This window comes from Stomoxys calcitrans, chromosome 5 (genome assembly GCF_963082655.1).
Source record: "Stomoxys calcitrans chromosome 5, idStoCalc2.1, whole genome shotgun sequence".
NCBI classification, from domain to species: Eukaryota; Metazoa; Arthropoda; class Insecta; order Diptera; family Muscidae; genus Stomoxys; species Stomoxys calcitrans.
The window spans coordinates 37933310-37949524 of record NC_081556.1 but is presented as its reverse complement, the minus strand read 5'-3'; the positions used below and the strand labels follow the sequence as shown (position 1 = coordinate 37949524).

The 16215-nt window shown below is 43.2% G+C and overlaps 1 protein-coding gene across 2 annotated transcripts in view; it reads left to right on the top strand.

Annotated features, from left to right (window-relative positions):
• The window catches only part of LOC106082163 (mucin-5AC), a 265347-nt gene that overhangs the window by 79626 nt on the left and 169506 nt on the right, over positions 1–16215 (top strand). For both annotated transcript variants that reach the window (XM_059369416.1, XM_059369417.1), the window contains exon 3: positions 11699–11744. In XM_059369416.1, coding sequence (XP_059225399.1) covers positions 11699–11744 — 46 coding nt within the window. The remainder of the gene's footprint in view (positions 1–11698; positions 11745–16215) is intronic.

Sequence of the window (16215 nt, the reverse complement as noted above, 5' to 3'; positions counted from 1 at the left end):
AAGCACGCTAACTTTCGAAGGAGTAAAGCTAGCCACTTGAAATTTTGCACAAATACTTTTTATTAGTGTAGGTCGGTTGGGGTTGTAAATGGGCCATATTGCTCCATGGTTTGATATAGCTGCCATATAAACCGATCTTAGGTCTTGATTTCTTGAGCCTATAGGGGGCGCAATTCTTATCCGGCCCGGCCGAACTTAGCACGCTATTACTTGTTATACCCTACACCACTACTGTGGTACAGAGTAGTATTGATTTGTGCATGTGTTTCCAACGCTAAGAAGGAGAAGAGCTAGACCCATCGATAAGCATACGGATCGGCTTAGAATCACTTCCTGATTCGATTTAGCTATGCCAGTCTGTCTGTCTGTCCATGTATTCTTGTAATCAAGGTACAGGTCGCATTTGTTGTCCGATCTTCACAAAATTTTGCACAAGTGTCTCTTTTGGTCCAAGGACAAATGCTAATGATTTGGAAAAAAATCGGTTCAGATTTAGATATAGCTCCCATATATATCTTTCATCCGATGTGCTCTTTTAAAGCTGTAGAACCCACAATTTTGGTGCGATCTCTACAAAATTTGGCACAAAGTGCTTTTTGTAATGTCTCAATATGTGTGCAAAATTTCATCTAAATCGGTTGAGATTTAGATATAACTCCCATATATATCTTTCATCCGATATGCCCTTTTAAAGCTGTAGGAGCCACAATTTTGGTGCAAACTCTACCAAATTTTGCACGAAGTGCTTTTTGTGACGTCTTAATATGTGTGCAAAATTTCATCTAAATCGGTTCAGATTTAGATATAGCTCCCATGTATATATTTCATTTGATATGGCCTTTTAAGGCTGTAGCAGGCACAATTTTGATCCGATCTTTACAAAATTTGGCACGAAGTGTTTTTTGTTACGTCCCAATATGTGTGCGAAATTTCATCTAAATCGGTTCAGATTTAGATATAGCTCCCACATATATCTTTCGTCCGATATGGTCTTTTAAGGCTGTGGAAGCCACAGTTTTGGTCTGATCTTTACAAAATTTGGCATGGAACATTTTATTCAACGTCCTCATATGTGTGCAAAGTTTCATAAAAATCGGTTCCGATTTTGATATAGCTCCCATATATAACTTTTGTCCGATTTGATCTATTAAGGCTGTAGCAGGCACAATTTTGATCCGATCTTTACAAAATTTGGCATGAAGTGATTTTTGTGACGTCCCAATATGTGTGCAAAATTTCATCTAAATCGGTTCAGATTTATATATAGCTCCCACATATACCTGTCGTCCGATATGGTCTTTTAAGGCTGTAGCAGGCACAATTTTGATCCGATCTCTACAAAATTTGGCACAGAGCGTTTTATTCAACGTCCTAATATGTGTGCAAAGTTTCATAAAAATCGGTGTAGATTTATTTATATCTCCCATATATATTTTTCATCCGATATGACCTTTTAAGGCTGTAGAAGCCACAATTTTGGTCCGATCTCTACAAAATTTTTCACGAGATGGTTTAATTGACATCCCAATACATATGCAAAATTTCTCTCCTTATATATCTTTTATGCCTTTCGACTTTTAAGGCTATAGAAGCCATAATTTTCATACCATCGTAAGAAAATCTTATAAGGTACTATTCGATATTTCAATAGGTATGCAAAATTAAAGTCTGACTAAATTTGGATATAAGTGCTGTGGATTAATATTATTTCGTATACTCGGTGGTGTAGGGTATTATATAGTCGGCTCCGCCCGGCTTTTGCCTTTCCTTACTGGTTTTTTAAAACACTGTAAACAGCACAAAAGATGGTCGGCCAACAAAACGTTCTAATTATGCTGGAAAATGTCAAACTTTCCCATGGAAATGTCAGGTTGCACCTGGCCACACTTGGTGTTATCTAGGCCAGAAACTCATCTAGCAGCCCTCGGACTATTACGATCCAACAAAAGCCGCAAACGTTGGGCAACAATCACATGTGCTACCGATCATTTGTTGTTGTCACTTTGAAAATTAACATACCAAGCATTACATGCCCATCTGTATGGAACAACCATCTAATGGATGAGTAAACTGGCCTTGATTCATTACAGGCACACTTTGCGGTCTACTTCGCATCTGCTTTGTTGCTATTTGTCTCGTTTTTGTATGGAATATTTACCAAATGTCTCTCCTCAACAACAACAAAGGCAATTTATGCAGATTGAAAATGTTGTTGACTCTGGCAAACATCAGTTAGCCAGTTATAAAGGTTGGTGCATTGAACCAGTTTCATGGCAAATGAGCCATAGAATAAAAACGAAAGATAAATAATTGAGTTGAAATTGAGTCTAATCATTTAAGCTTTATCACAAATTTAATAGCCATTTGACAGAAGATAAAACATTGTTTGACCTTAAATGTCCTAATGGCAAGCCATAAATCAGAATTAGATAATTTACACGAAAAATGTGGAAAGAGAAAAACAAGCAAAACTGTCCAATATTTTGTATGGCTTAAGTGAATAATTAATATTCCCATCTTGCTGGTAAGGCATATTCGTAAATAATAAATGGTATGATTTTTGTTTATCATAATAGCTCAGATGATAATAAGGTGCGCCACAAATATTTCTTTTTAATATTTCATGTAGAAAAATTTTGTTTAATCATAACTCCTAACAACTCCTTGTGCAAATGCCAATTTTGCCATGAACATTCCATTAAGGAGCAGAGGAAAACTTCTCATACATCAATGAAAGCTGTGTGATCCATGTTGTGTTAGGCTAGGCAAGGTCGAAAAGAGGGTGCTGATATTAATCCGCCCCATGCCACTTTGGACATACACCTAAGCCAGTAATCGGCTTGTTGTGCGCTCTAAAAACTATAAAGTAACCTTCAACAAGTAAAAAGGCGTTAAGTTCGACCGGGCCGAACTTTGGATACCCACCACCTCGGGAATATACCTAAACCACCTTTCATCAAAATCCGGTGAAAATTGTATACCTTTTGTCCCATAGCAGTTATATCGAAATATGTTCCGATTTGGACCCAATACTTATAAGTACAAGTCATTGTTCAATTGTGTATAACAAAATATTGGTCTTTTAAGTGGATTTATCTAAAAATAAACCGATCTGAGCTACATACGACACGAAAAGCCTAACATAAGTCACTGTGTCAAATTTCAGTGAAATCGGATTATAAATGCGCCTTTTATGGGGTCTATATGGTCTATAGCAGCTATATTTAAATCTGGACTGATCTGGGCCATATTGCAAAAGGAAGTCGAAGGGCTTAACCTAACTCACTGTCCTGAATTTCGGCGATATCGGTCAATAAAAGCGACTTTTATGGGCCCAAAACTTGAAATCGAAAGATCGGTCTATATGGCAGCTATATTCAAATCTGGACTGATCTGGGCCATATTGCAAAAGGAAGTCGAAGGGCTTAACCTAACTCACTGTCCTGAATTTCAGTGACATCGGACAATAAATGCACCTTTTATGGGCCCAAAACCTTAAATCGAAAGATCGGTCTATATTTCAGCTAAATCCAAATCTTAACCGATCTTTGCCATATTGCGGAATTATGTCGCGGGGCTTCACTCACTGTCCCAGCTTTCGGCGACATCGGTCAATAAATGCGACTTTTATGGGCCCAAAACCTGAAATCGAGAGATCGGTCTATATGGCAGCTATATCCAAAACTGGACCGATCTGGACCAAATTTATTAGGGATATCAAAGGGCCTAACATAATTCCCTGTCCCAAATTTCAGCACAATCGGATAATAAATGTGGCTTTTATGGGCCCAAGACCCTAAATCGGAAGATCGTTCAATATGGCAGCTATATCGAAATCTGAACCGATCTGAACCAAATTGACGAAGGATGTCGAAATGCCTATCACAACTCACTGTCCCAAATTTCACCAAAATCGAATAATAAATGTGGCTTTTATGGGCCCAAGACCCCAAATGGGCAGATCGGTCTATATGGCAGCTATATCCAAATCTGAACCGACCTGAGCCAGATTGACGAAGGATGTCGAAGGACCTAACACAACTCACTGTCCCAAATTTCAGCAAAATCTGATAATAAATGTGGCTTTTATGGGCCTAAGACCCTAAATCGGAGGATCGGTCTATATGGCAGCTATATCGAAATCTGAAACGATCTGAACCAAATTAACGAAGGATGTTGAAGGGCCTAACACAACTCACTGTCTCAAATTTCATCAAAATCGGATAATAAATGTGGCTTTTATGGGCCTAAGACCCTAAATCGGAGGATCGGTCTAAATGGGGGCTATATCAAGATATAGTCCGATATAGCCCATCTTCGAACTTAACCTGCTTATGGACAAAAAAAGAATAGGTGTAAAATTTCAGCCCAATATCTCTATTTTTAAAGACTGTAGCGCGATCTCAACAGACAGACGGACGGACATGTCTAGATCGTCTTAGATTTTTGCGCTGATCAAGAATTTATATACTTTATAGGGTCGAGAATGGATATTTCGATGTGTTGCAAACGGAATGACAAAGCGACTATACCCCCATCCTTGGGTGTTGGGTATAAAAAGAAAATTTTAAGTTAGAAATTCAGTGCTACTTGCAAAATCCTTAATTGTTTCCCCTAAGTTCGTTCATGTCTGATATTGTGTCTCCACCTAATACCGGTATCTGTTCGACGTCTCATCATCTTCCCCGCATTCCCTGCACATGCCATCACTTGCCGCACCGATTTTACATAGGTGAGCTCGTAGTCCTATGTGTCCCGTTATGATACCCATAGCTATACTGACCTCCTTCTTGCTTTCTTTCAGTTATAGCCTCGTCTTCTCACGATCTGGATCCCCCCATAGGATTTTCGCCGTCCTACCGACCGTTTCGCTGTTCCACAATGTTGCATGCGCATTCATCGCCCACTCCCTTAACTCGGACTGCGTAGACCCGAAAGGCTTCGGGTTAACCAAGTTTATTGACGGCAGTCCTCTGGCCTTTACTGCCAAATAGTCTGCCCTTTCATTTCCCCTTACTCCGTTATGGCCCGGCACCCAAACGATGCGGATTTTGCCATCCTCAGAGAAGGCGTTAATCTCCTTCTTACACTGCAAGACTGTTCGTGACCTTATCGTCCTGGTTGTTATTGCTCTTATGGCAATTTTACTGTCGGTAAAGGTGTTCACACTCGACGTCCTCGCGTTAGCACCACACCTCTTCACGCATTCCGTGATGGCCCGGATTTCCGCCTGCAGAACCGTATTATGGTCAGGCAGTCTAAAACAGGCCCTAGTCCCTGGGTTCTCTCAATGTAGGCCCCCAGGCCCACTCTGCCTACCAGCTTTGATCCGTCCGTGTAACATGACCTTCCAGATGGGAATACTAGGGTTCCGTCAGTCCAAGACTGTGCCGCTGGCAGCCTCGCACTCGACCCCAAGTGTCGTCTCAGGTATCCACTCGGAAATTTCTTCCCTTCCTACCAGGTTTCCTATCGTCGCCTCCATTATACCGCGATGATATTTTGTATTTGTATTTCATTATGATATAAGCTGCTCCCATCCTCAATTTGTTCTCCCATCGCCTTAAGTCTCATAGCCGAAATGGCTGCCTCACACTTAATCTGTATGTCTATGGGTCGGATATCTAAAATAGTCTCCAGTGTCCTAGTGGGCGTGGTCCTTGCCCTTGCTGATTTTCTCCCACAGAGCGTGTGTAGCAGTCTCGCTCCGCTGGAGGTTTATCTGGATTACCTCAATCATTGGTCCTCCAGTAGATGGGCATCTTGGAAGTTGGTGATGATCTCATCGTCTTCTCCCGATTCTTTAGACTGCATTGACTTTTCTGTCACTGCGCTGCCTGATGTCATTTGCCTATCCTAATCTACCGAATCTTTATAAAATCAGCAATGGTTCCATCGTCGGATCCCTGTTCGTTGGGATGTATTGAGTGTACCCACCTAATATTGAAACATCAGGCAGTCCCTGGACTGCCCATCGTAGCCTTCCAAATCTTAAGTAAATGGGCATCTTGGGAGTAGGTAATGGTCTCATCGTCGGCTTCTTGTTCCTTAGAGTGCATTGAGACTTCTGCCACTGCTCTGCCTAATGTTTCAATATTAGAATCTTTACTCATCCTAGTCTTCCGAATATTGAAGTCCGTGATGGGTCCGTTGTCGGGTCCCTGTTTGTTAGGCTGTGTTGGGTCTCTTGCCACTGCACTGGCTAATTTTTTAATATTAGGATTTTTGCTTATCCTAGTCTTTCCCATGTTGAGAAAGGCGGTCATTGTCTCGTCGTCAGCCCCCTGTTCGTTGGGCGGTTTCAAGTCACCTGCCACCGCATGGCTTGATGTGTCAATATGAGGATTTCTGACTATCCGTGTCTACGCAATCTTGGAAAAAGACTGCCTTGCTCCCGTAGTACGCCATGCCTTTAGTGATAGCCAAACTCGACACGGAGATTTGATCAATGCCAACCACAAAGCGGGTTCCTTCTTTCTTTTCCCCCATGTGAAAGACTTCCCACTTCTCTGCGACCAAACCTTGGTTTTGATTGTTTAAGAACCACGACATGCGTTCCATCGCAAATGTACTGCCCCATACCTTGATGAAGGCCGTCGCCTTTGTGGGCTGAAGGATGTCCATTGTTGTCACCAGGTCAAGCTTTGCGCCCTCCCAGGGAGGGTGAATACCACTGACGAGATGTTTGACGGTATCAATATATACCGCCGACACAAAACGCAGCGTAAAGATCTCCCCTCTATACTCGCAACTCATCATTTGGATGGGTAGACCCTCTACAGGGTTCCACACATGTTTGAAAATCCGATTGTTAACCAAATCCTCCACTTGGGACCGATGATATGGTAGAATCCTACCAGATGCACTGCCGATATTGATGACTGCATAAGTCAGCTCATGTCTGTTGTGCTTCCTTGCCACTCTGGCGTAAGAAGGCGGCTCCTTACCATTCTCATCGACCATCTATCCCTTCCATGATGGCCGTGGCCTCCTTTTGGAAGTCACAGTCCGCCATGAAGACTCAGGGGCCATGCGCGGTTCCTTCGTTCCTGTTCAAACTTTGTCTACTGTCTGGAGGCCACCGTAGCGCAGAGGTTAGAATGTCCACCTATGACGCTGAACACCTGGGTTCGAATCCTGGCGAGACCATCAGAAAAAAATTTCAGCGGTGGTTTTCCCCTCCTAATGCTGGCAACATTTGCGAGGTACTATGCCATGTAAAACTTCTCTCCAAAGAGGTGTCGCACTGCGGCACGCCGTTCGTACTCGGCTATAAAAAGGGGGGCCCTTATCATTGAGATTAAATTTGAATTGGTCTGCACTCATTGATATGTGAGAAGTTTGCCCCTGTTCCTTAGTGGAGTGTTCATGGGCAAAATGTGCATTTTTACCTGAAAGCGGGAAGCTCTTTTTCTTCTTCAGCATTTTAGCAGTGTTATGCTCTTCCGCAGATATGATTCTTTTTCCAGCTTCCGTAGAAGTGCTTGGAATGTCCTTTGTCTCGTTTGTCGTTCCCCGAATCGCTTTCTCGGTCTGCTTGTGAACTTATCAAAGCCATCGCTCACTTCTGCAGTCATCCCGCTGCCCTCAACTCTCGATTCGGCTGCGATGACTGTTTTTTCATTGACACCGTCGCTGTCTGAATCCGAGTCGGAAACGCCACCTTTACTTAAAGACTGGGGACGAACTGTGCAGCCCTCTGGTTTATTCGTCCCTTCCTCATTTTTTAGTCTGACGACTGGTTATAAGCTTGAAGCATTACTCTCGCCTACTGGTGCCAAGGCACCCACAACTATAGGAGGGTAGAACAACATGCTACGACCGTAACATGAGGCCAACTCCGAAGCTGTTGGGTCTTTGGAGTCCATTTTGAGCCTACTCCTGAAAGACTTTAAAATTTCAGCTGTTGGGTCTTTGGAGTCCATTTTGAGCCTACTCCTGAAAGACTTTAAAATTTCTCGTTATAGGTAGTACCTATTCCGAGATACGGATATTTTTTCTTTGAGGAGCGAAATAGAAACACGTCCGCTGCACTCAACGGCTACAATTTAATTGGCACTGGTTTTAGGATTGAATCAGGATATGGGCCCTCACATTGCTAAAATCCCTCTCTATGTATGTGCATACCGTCAATGTGTACTTCATGGCATCTGCACAACCCCGTGCAGGGCAGTCTCCAACGACCTTCACTTGTCATAGGCATGCTCTTTTTGTACTCTTTATTATGGTATCCACAATACGTTCCATGGTTTTGAGTAGAAATGACCTAAGGTTTTATAGGTCCTTTGGAGTAGCATAACTTGCCTTGCCGGACTTGGATATAAATACCACCCTTGTCTCCTGCCAGGCTTTCGGAGTATATGCAAGTTCTAGTGGCGCTATGAAAATACTGGCCAGATGGGGCACCAGATAGTCCGCTTCCTGCTGAAGTAACGCCAGAAATACTCCAATATTCCAGCTTGTGAGAGCTTCCTTTCCCATAAATTCTGTAATGATAAGCCTTCGACCAACCTGATTATTCCAAAATTCCGGTGTCTCCGTAGGTCCATGGTATATTGTGGAAAAGGGGGTTTCTTCAAAAGCCTGAACAGGACCACCATTGTCTCTGCTCTCACTCCCATGTCATCTACTAACGTTTCAATAAAGAAATTTTTTCATCTTGGGGGCATGAATAACGCTATCGAACTGTTCACAGTAAAGCTGCCAAGAGGCACGTTTTACCGCTTTGATCCCGCAATCCCATGGCAACTGGTTGTACGCACCGGATTGACCCAAAGGAACCCTCATCGGCAAGGGCTGCCGCCTCAGCGTACGTGTTCGTCTTTTCTCGTCATGGGTCTTCTGGTCCGTGCCGGGATTGAAAAGAACCAGGGACCCTGATTCTGTTCGGTTTGCCAGAACCGCCTCCATCATCGGTCGGTGTCGGTGAGGTGTAACCGGTGCATGGGTGGGTGCATTTCCGATCTTGCTCTGGCCTCACTTCACTACGGGAGTATAGTCACACTGGATATATTGCAAGGTGCTGTGCGAATATAGCCAGCAGTGGGTCACAAGCGTCGTCGTAGTCACCTTCTATTGTCGGACTATGTGACCCCCCCAGCCTCTCCCGTGCGACAATATACGCTACAGCAGCATCCCAGCCCCAAAACTGCCAGGCCAGTGCCGGGAAGTGTATCGTTTTTTTAAACAAAGCTGCAACGTTCTCCATGGCATGATGGATGAGATTGTCGATTTTATGAGTCGGAAGAGCATATTGGTCGCAGCGATCCAGGAGACAAAACTGGCCAACACCTGCAGCTTGCACAGTTGTAACGGATACAATGTGCTACTTAAGGATCGCTCAAGGATTGGAGGTGGGGGACAGGGCTTCGTGATACACCCATCTCGCCTCCGCCTGGCGCTAGTGACCCCTACATGGAGTGCATGGAGATAAGAGTCAGGTCCGGTACTGCGGAGACAGAGCTATACAACGTGTACATACCGCCGGTTGGTAGCTGTGTTCCGATTAATGGCCAGGCTTACAACCCCGACATAACTGGGTTGCTATCTGGCCATAATCGTCTGGTTCTAGGGCACTTTAATGCTCATCACACGTCATGGCATTCTCCCCTACGTAACGACCAGCGTGGCATAGCTTTGGCAGAGCAGATTGAAGGCACCACGTTTTGCACGGTGAATAAGGATGCATCCACTAGGATTACGAGAAGGTGCAGCAGCTCGCCAGACATCTCAATTGCATCCCCAAACTCCTGAATGACATATCCTGGCAAGCCGTCATCTCTTTGGGGTCAGACCACCACCCCATAATTCTCACCATCGACCGACCAGCCGACTTCAAAACCTCTGAGCGCCGGACGTTTATCAGTCATAAGAAGGCCAATTGGACTGGCTTCAGAGAGTATACCAATCGCCGCTTCAGTGAACTGCCACCCCCCCTCGAATGTGCTAGTGGCCGAGAGGAAATTCCGAGACATCATTAACGCAGCAGCCGCTCGCTTTATACCAGCCGGTTGAATACCCCAAATGAGGCCCAATTTCCTTGCGCAAGCAGTGGTGCTCGCAGCGTAATGGAATTCGTTGAATGGACCCCACTAAACCCAGAATCAGCGAGCTGAATCTGGAAATAAACAGGGTAGTCAACGAACATAGGCGGAATTTGTGGCTGGACTACTTGGAGCAATGTAACTTAGGCATCGGTGTAGGCAAACTGTGGTCTACTGACAGGACCTCAGTCACTTTTGGCGAAATAACCGTGACTGCTCCGAAGAGATGAGCCAGGTTGTTCAACCGTCAATTTATTGTGCATCCCGAGAGTGACAGGGCAAGGAGGAGAGCCATTCGCCATATTCGTGGTTTCCGAGCAGATGAACAGCCATCACAATTTACCGTGGGCGAAGTTACGAATGTCAACCGTGGCGCCAAATAATCCAAGGCGTTGGGCTCCGGCGGAATTTCTACATTGATGTTGAAGAATCTGGATTCACCTGGAGTTGAGTACTTTACTACTGGCCTCAACCTGTCTTTGAACACTCTTATAGTTCCCAATGTCTGGAAAATGGGCAGGGTGATCCCGCTACTGAAGCCTGGAAAGGTCCCGAGATTGGGGGAGTCGTACAGACCGATCTCCCTTCTCTCAACAGTGGCAAAGACGCTTGAGGCATTACTCCTCCCGAGCCTCGTAGGAGAATTTCCATTCGCCGAACATCAACATGGATTTCGAAGACTGCATAGCACAACAACAGCTTTGCATGCCATCACCGCACACATTTGCCGTGGCTTCAATCAGCCTAAGCCATGTGGTAGGACAGTCCTCGTGGCACTGGACCTATCGAAGGCATTCAACACGTCCCTCCAGCCAGACCTGAAACGTTGGGTCGCGAATTATCTGTGTGGCCGCCAGTCATTTGTGGAATTTAGGGATAAGAAGTCAAAACACCGTAGAGTAAAACAGGGAATTCCCCAAGGTGGAGTGATATCTCCGGCACTGTTCAACCTCTGCCTATCCTCCAGACGGCATAGAGATCGTATCATATGCGGACGATTGTACGATCATGACATCATGCCCCCCACCCATTGTTGCCATCTGCGGTAACGAACTTGCCTCATATTTCGCTGCAAGAAATCTCATCATTGTTCACTACAAATACGCGTGAGGTGAATACAGAGCTGACTGTGATGGTCGATTGAGAAATGATTCCGACCATCAAGTGTCCCAAAATACCTGGCGTCACATTTGACAGATTTTACACATTCTACCCACATGCCACAGCAATGTGCGATAAAGTCAAAAGTAGAAACAAGGTTCTCAAGTCACTTGCTGGCTCCTCAAGTCACTTGTTGACCACGTACAAAACAATTGGCCGGTCTGTGGTAAGTCTAAATGGCTACCGGTTGAATGTAGTCCTTGGAGAACGACCGCCTCCCATTGCACCTGAAGAAAAGTGGCCTCCCCCGGCAAACCAGAGTAGTTCTGGCTCAATTACGTTCGGCCATATGCAGCCGTCTCAACTCCTACAGAACAAGGATTGATGCCGACTTGCAAGATTCTCCAAAAAATGGGGAAAAATTTGTATTGCAAATTTTTTACAAAAAAAAAAAATTTTTTCTATAAAATTAACTTAGAACACTTTTTGATTACCAAATACATTTTTTTTTAAATTTTCATATATTAAATTGTTTTTTTTTTATTTTCTTCTAGGTTACCACAGCTTACGGTCTATGCCAAGATTATTTACCTCCTGATGGTGAGTAATACTGTCCAGCTATACATTGTAATTTTCAAGAAAATTCTTATCATTTCTTGACGCAGAAATATTTATGACTAAATCTCTCAAAACATGATAACGCGGCGATAGCTATATCATGTGCTAGAATCTGGTGGTATCAGGAAATGTGTGCTGAATAAAATTCCTGCTAATTTCTCTCAAGGCTTGGAATTATTTCTTGAGTGTCATTGCTGCACTTAAACGTTGATGTCTCTCTACAAAACCCCGAACGCACAATGGGTATCTGCTAGGGGGCAAAGTCTGCTTTTTTTGTGTCACAGTATTTGCCATAAATTTTAGCAAAGAACCTTGTCGTTCAATAACCGATATTACAAACAATCAAATGCTTAAGCACTTTAACAAAATACGGGTCTTTTAACTAACAATGTGATCAGGAGGGTAAAAAAAAGACGAGGCAAGATGACAAGACATAAAAAGAATTCAAAAGGCAGATAGTTTTATATACGAAATAAACGGCGTACAAATGAAATATTGTCCACATTTCGCATAGACAGAAAGAAGTCAAAGAAAACTCACAAAAATTCCCTAAGAAAATTTAGTTGGTAAAAGCGAGTTCTATTACCCCTCCACCACGGATAGCATTTGTGATGTTCTAACAAGTAAAAGCGTGCTAAGTTCGGCCGGGCCGAATCTTATATACCCTCCACCATGGATCGCATTTGTCGAGTTCCTTTCCCGGTATCTCTTCTTAGGCAAAATAAAGGATATAAGAAAAGATTTGCTCTGCTATTAGAGCGATATCATGATATGGACCACAATTAAATTATATGTTGGAGACCTGTATAAAATGTCGGCCAATTCGAATAAGAATTGCGCCCTTTGTGGATTCAAGAAGTAAAATAGAGAGATCGATTGATATGGGAGCTGTATCGGGCTATAGACCGATTCAGACCATAATAAACACGTATGTTAATTGTCATGAGAGAATCCGTCGTACAAAATTTCAGGCAAATCGGATAATAACTGCGACCTCTAGGGTCTCATGAAGTTATGATCCCAGATCTGTTTATATGACAGCTATATCAGGTTTTGAACCGATTTGAACCATATTCGGCACAGTTGTTGGATATCATAACAAAATACTACGTGCCAAAATTCATTCAAATTGGATAAGAATTGCGCCCTCTAGAGGCCCAAGAAGTCAAGACCCAAGATCGGTTTATATGACAGCTATATAAGGTTATGGACCGATTTGAACCATACTTGGCACAGTTGTTGGATATCGTAACAAAACACGTCGTGCAAAATTTCATTCCAATCGGATAAGAATTGCGACCTCTAGAGGCTCAAGAAGTCAAGACCCCAGATCGGTTTATATGGCAGCTATGTCAGTTTATAAACCGATTTGAACCATACTTGGCACAGTTGTTGGATATCATAACAAAATACTACGTGCCAAAATTCATTCAAATTGGATAAGAATTGCGCCCTCTAGAGGCTCAAGAAGTCAAGACCCAAGATCGGTTTATATGGCAGCTATATCAGGTTATGAACCGATTTGAACCATACTTAGCAAAGTTGTTGGATATAATAACAAAACACGTCGTGCAAAATTTCATTCCAATCGGATAATTCAATCTATCTAGAGGCTCAAGAATTCCAATCTAGAGGCTCAAGAAGTCAAGACCCCAGATCGGTTTATAGGACAGCTATATGAGGTTATGGACCGATTTGAACCATACTTGGCACAGCTGTTGGATATCGTAACAAAACACGTCGTGCAAAATTTCATTCCAATCGGATAAGAATTGCGCACTCTAGAGGCTCAAGAAGTCAAGACCCCAGATCGGTTTATAGGACAGCTATATGAGGTTATGGACCGATTTGAACCATACTTGGCACAGCTGTTGGATATCGTAACAAAACACGTCGTGCAAAATTTCATTCCAATCGGATAAGAATTGCGCACTCTAGAGGCTCGAGAAGTCAAGACCCAAGATCGGTTTATATGGCAGCTATATCAAAACATGGACCGATATGGCCCATTTACAATACCAACCGACCTACACTAATAAAAAGTATTTGTGCAAAATTTCAAGCGGCTAGCTTTACTCCTTCGGAAGTTAGCGAGCTTTCGACAGACAGACGGACGGACGGACAGACGGACGGACATGGCTAGATCGACATAAAATTTCACGACGATCAAGAATATATATACTTTATGGGGTCTCAGACGAATATTTCGAGTAGTTACAATCAGAATGACGAAATTAGTATACCCCCCATCTTATGGTGGAGGGTATAAAAACGTCATTGTTTGCCATAGCATACATTTTTTATATTTTTGGATAAAAATGCTTCCTGAAAGTGTCCAAGGAGTCAAATTAGGAAATCGGTTTTTATGCAATCCAATCAGATCTGATTACAGACAGATTTTGACCACATTTAGTGCAGACCATAGATGGGCAGCATACACAACCCAAATAGAAGCACACGAACAATACAAACAACTTCGTGCGGCTATGTTCGGCTGCCTCTAGTTCAAAGCTATTTCATTTGGTTGATATGTGATAACACTCACACAAACACAGTTTGGTGTTTTCCACAGTGTTAGTGTGCCTATCACCGATACAGATGTTGAAATATCACCCAGAAACCAACGGAAATAAAACCCATATGGGATATGAATTACAAACTCTGAAGGCTCAAAAACTAAAATCGGGAGATCGAAATATATAGAGCTTAGCAAGTCGGCCTGGGTTCGAATCCTGGCGAGAACATTAGCAACAAATTTCGGCGGTGGTTATACCATTACTTACGATAGCCACTTTTGTGAGGTACTCAAACGCAAATTTGCCCATGACCGTTTCATTAGGGAACAGGGACAACTCCTCACACATCACCGAGTGCTGTCCGATTCAAGGTTAAGCTCTGTGACAAGTAGAAGCGTGCTAAGTTCAGTCGGGCCGAATCTCGTATCTTCTTACATATAAAATTCAATTTGTGTTTGTTTGTCGGTTTGTTTGTTTGTTCCGTATAGACTCAAAAATGGCTGAACCGATTACTTTGAAATTTTCACAGACTATGTAGGTTGGTCTGGAAGGAAACATAGGCTATATAATTTTTTGATATAGGAAGGGGGGCGGACCCTCCCCCTTACCCCAAAAGTTCTACCCAAAAATAAAAGTGGACCGATCGGGACAATATGGGATTCAAATGAAAGGTATTGGAGAGTAGAGAACGAATTTCATAATAAAAGTTGGGTCCAAGTACCTGGGGGGGGGGCCGCCCCAGCCCCAAAACCCCTTAAAATAGGTTTATTTGACGATCTTGACAATATGGGACTCAAATGAAAGGTATTCGGGAGCAGATTACGAATATGGTCAGGAAGTAGGCATAGGCTTTATAATTTATTGATAATGGAAGGGGCGGACCCTCCACCGTTACCCCAAAAACATCACCCAAAATCAAATGTGGACCGATAAGGACAATATGGGTATCAAATGAAAAGTATGCGGGAGTAGATAACGAATCTGGCATATAAATTCATGTCACAGTATAGGGGGTCACCCCACCCCCTCAAAAACGCCCAAAATGGGCACATTAGCCAATCACGCATATATGAGTCTCGGATTGTTTGTTTCGTAAAGACTGAAAAACGGCAGATTCGACTTTCTCGACATTTTCGCATACTGTGTAGGTTGGTCTGAAGGGAAACATAGGCTATATAATTTTTCGGTATCGGAAGGGGGACGGACCCTCCGCCTTATGTCAAAAACACAATCCAGAATCAAAAGTGAACCGATCGGCACATTATAGGTATCAAATGATAGGTATTGGAGAGTAGAATACGAATACGGTATTAAAATATGAGTCTAGGTACCCAGCGGGCCACCCCTACCCCAAAACACCACCAAACATATATTGAACGTTAATTTCAATATGGCTCTCAAATGAAAGGTAATCAGGAGTAGATTTTGAATATGGCATATAAAATCAGATCGAAATATAGGGGGTTAGGCCACCCCTCAAAAACGCCATTAGACCCATTATGACTAAATGATACTTGGCTGAACCGATTTTCTTTAGGCGGGTGGAGGCGGACCCTCCCCCAATCCCAAAAACCCCATCCATATCCGAAAGTTGTTCGATGGGCACAATAAGGGTATCAAATGAAAGGTATTGGAGACCAGAAAACTAATATGGTATTCAAATTTGGGTCGAAGTACCCAGCGGGTCCCCCCTAACCCCAACATTCCTCCAAACATATATATTCGAAGTCCATGTCAATATGGGACTCAAATGAAAATTATTAGGCAGTAGATGACAAATATGGCATAAACCATTAGGTCCAAGTAATGGGAGGTCGCCCACCCCCAAATGGGCATATTAGCCGACCATGGCTATATGGGACTCAAATGAAAGGTATTAGGGAGTAGATTGCGAATATGACATTAAAATTTGCGTTCAAGTCTAGGTGGCGATTTTC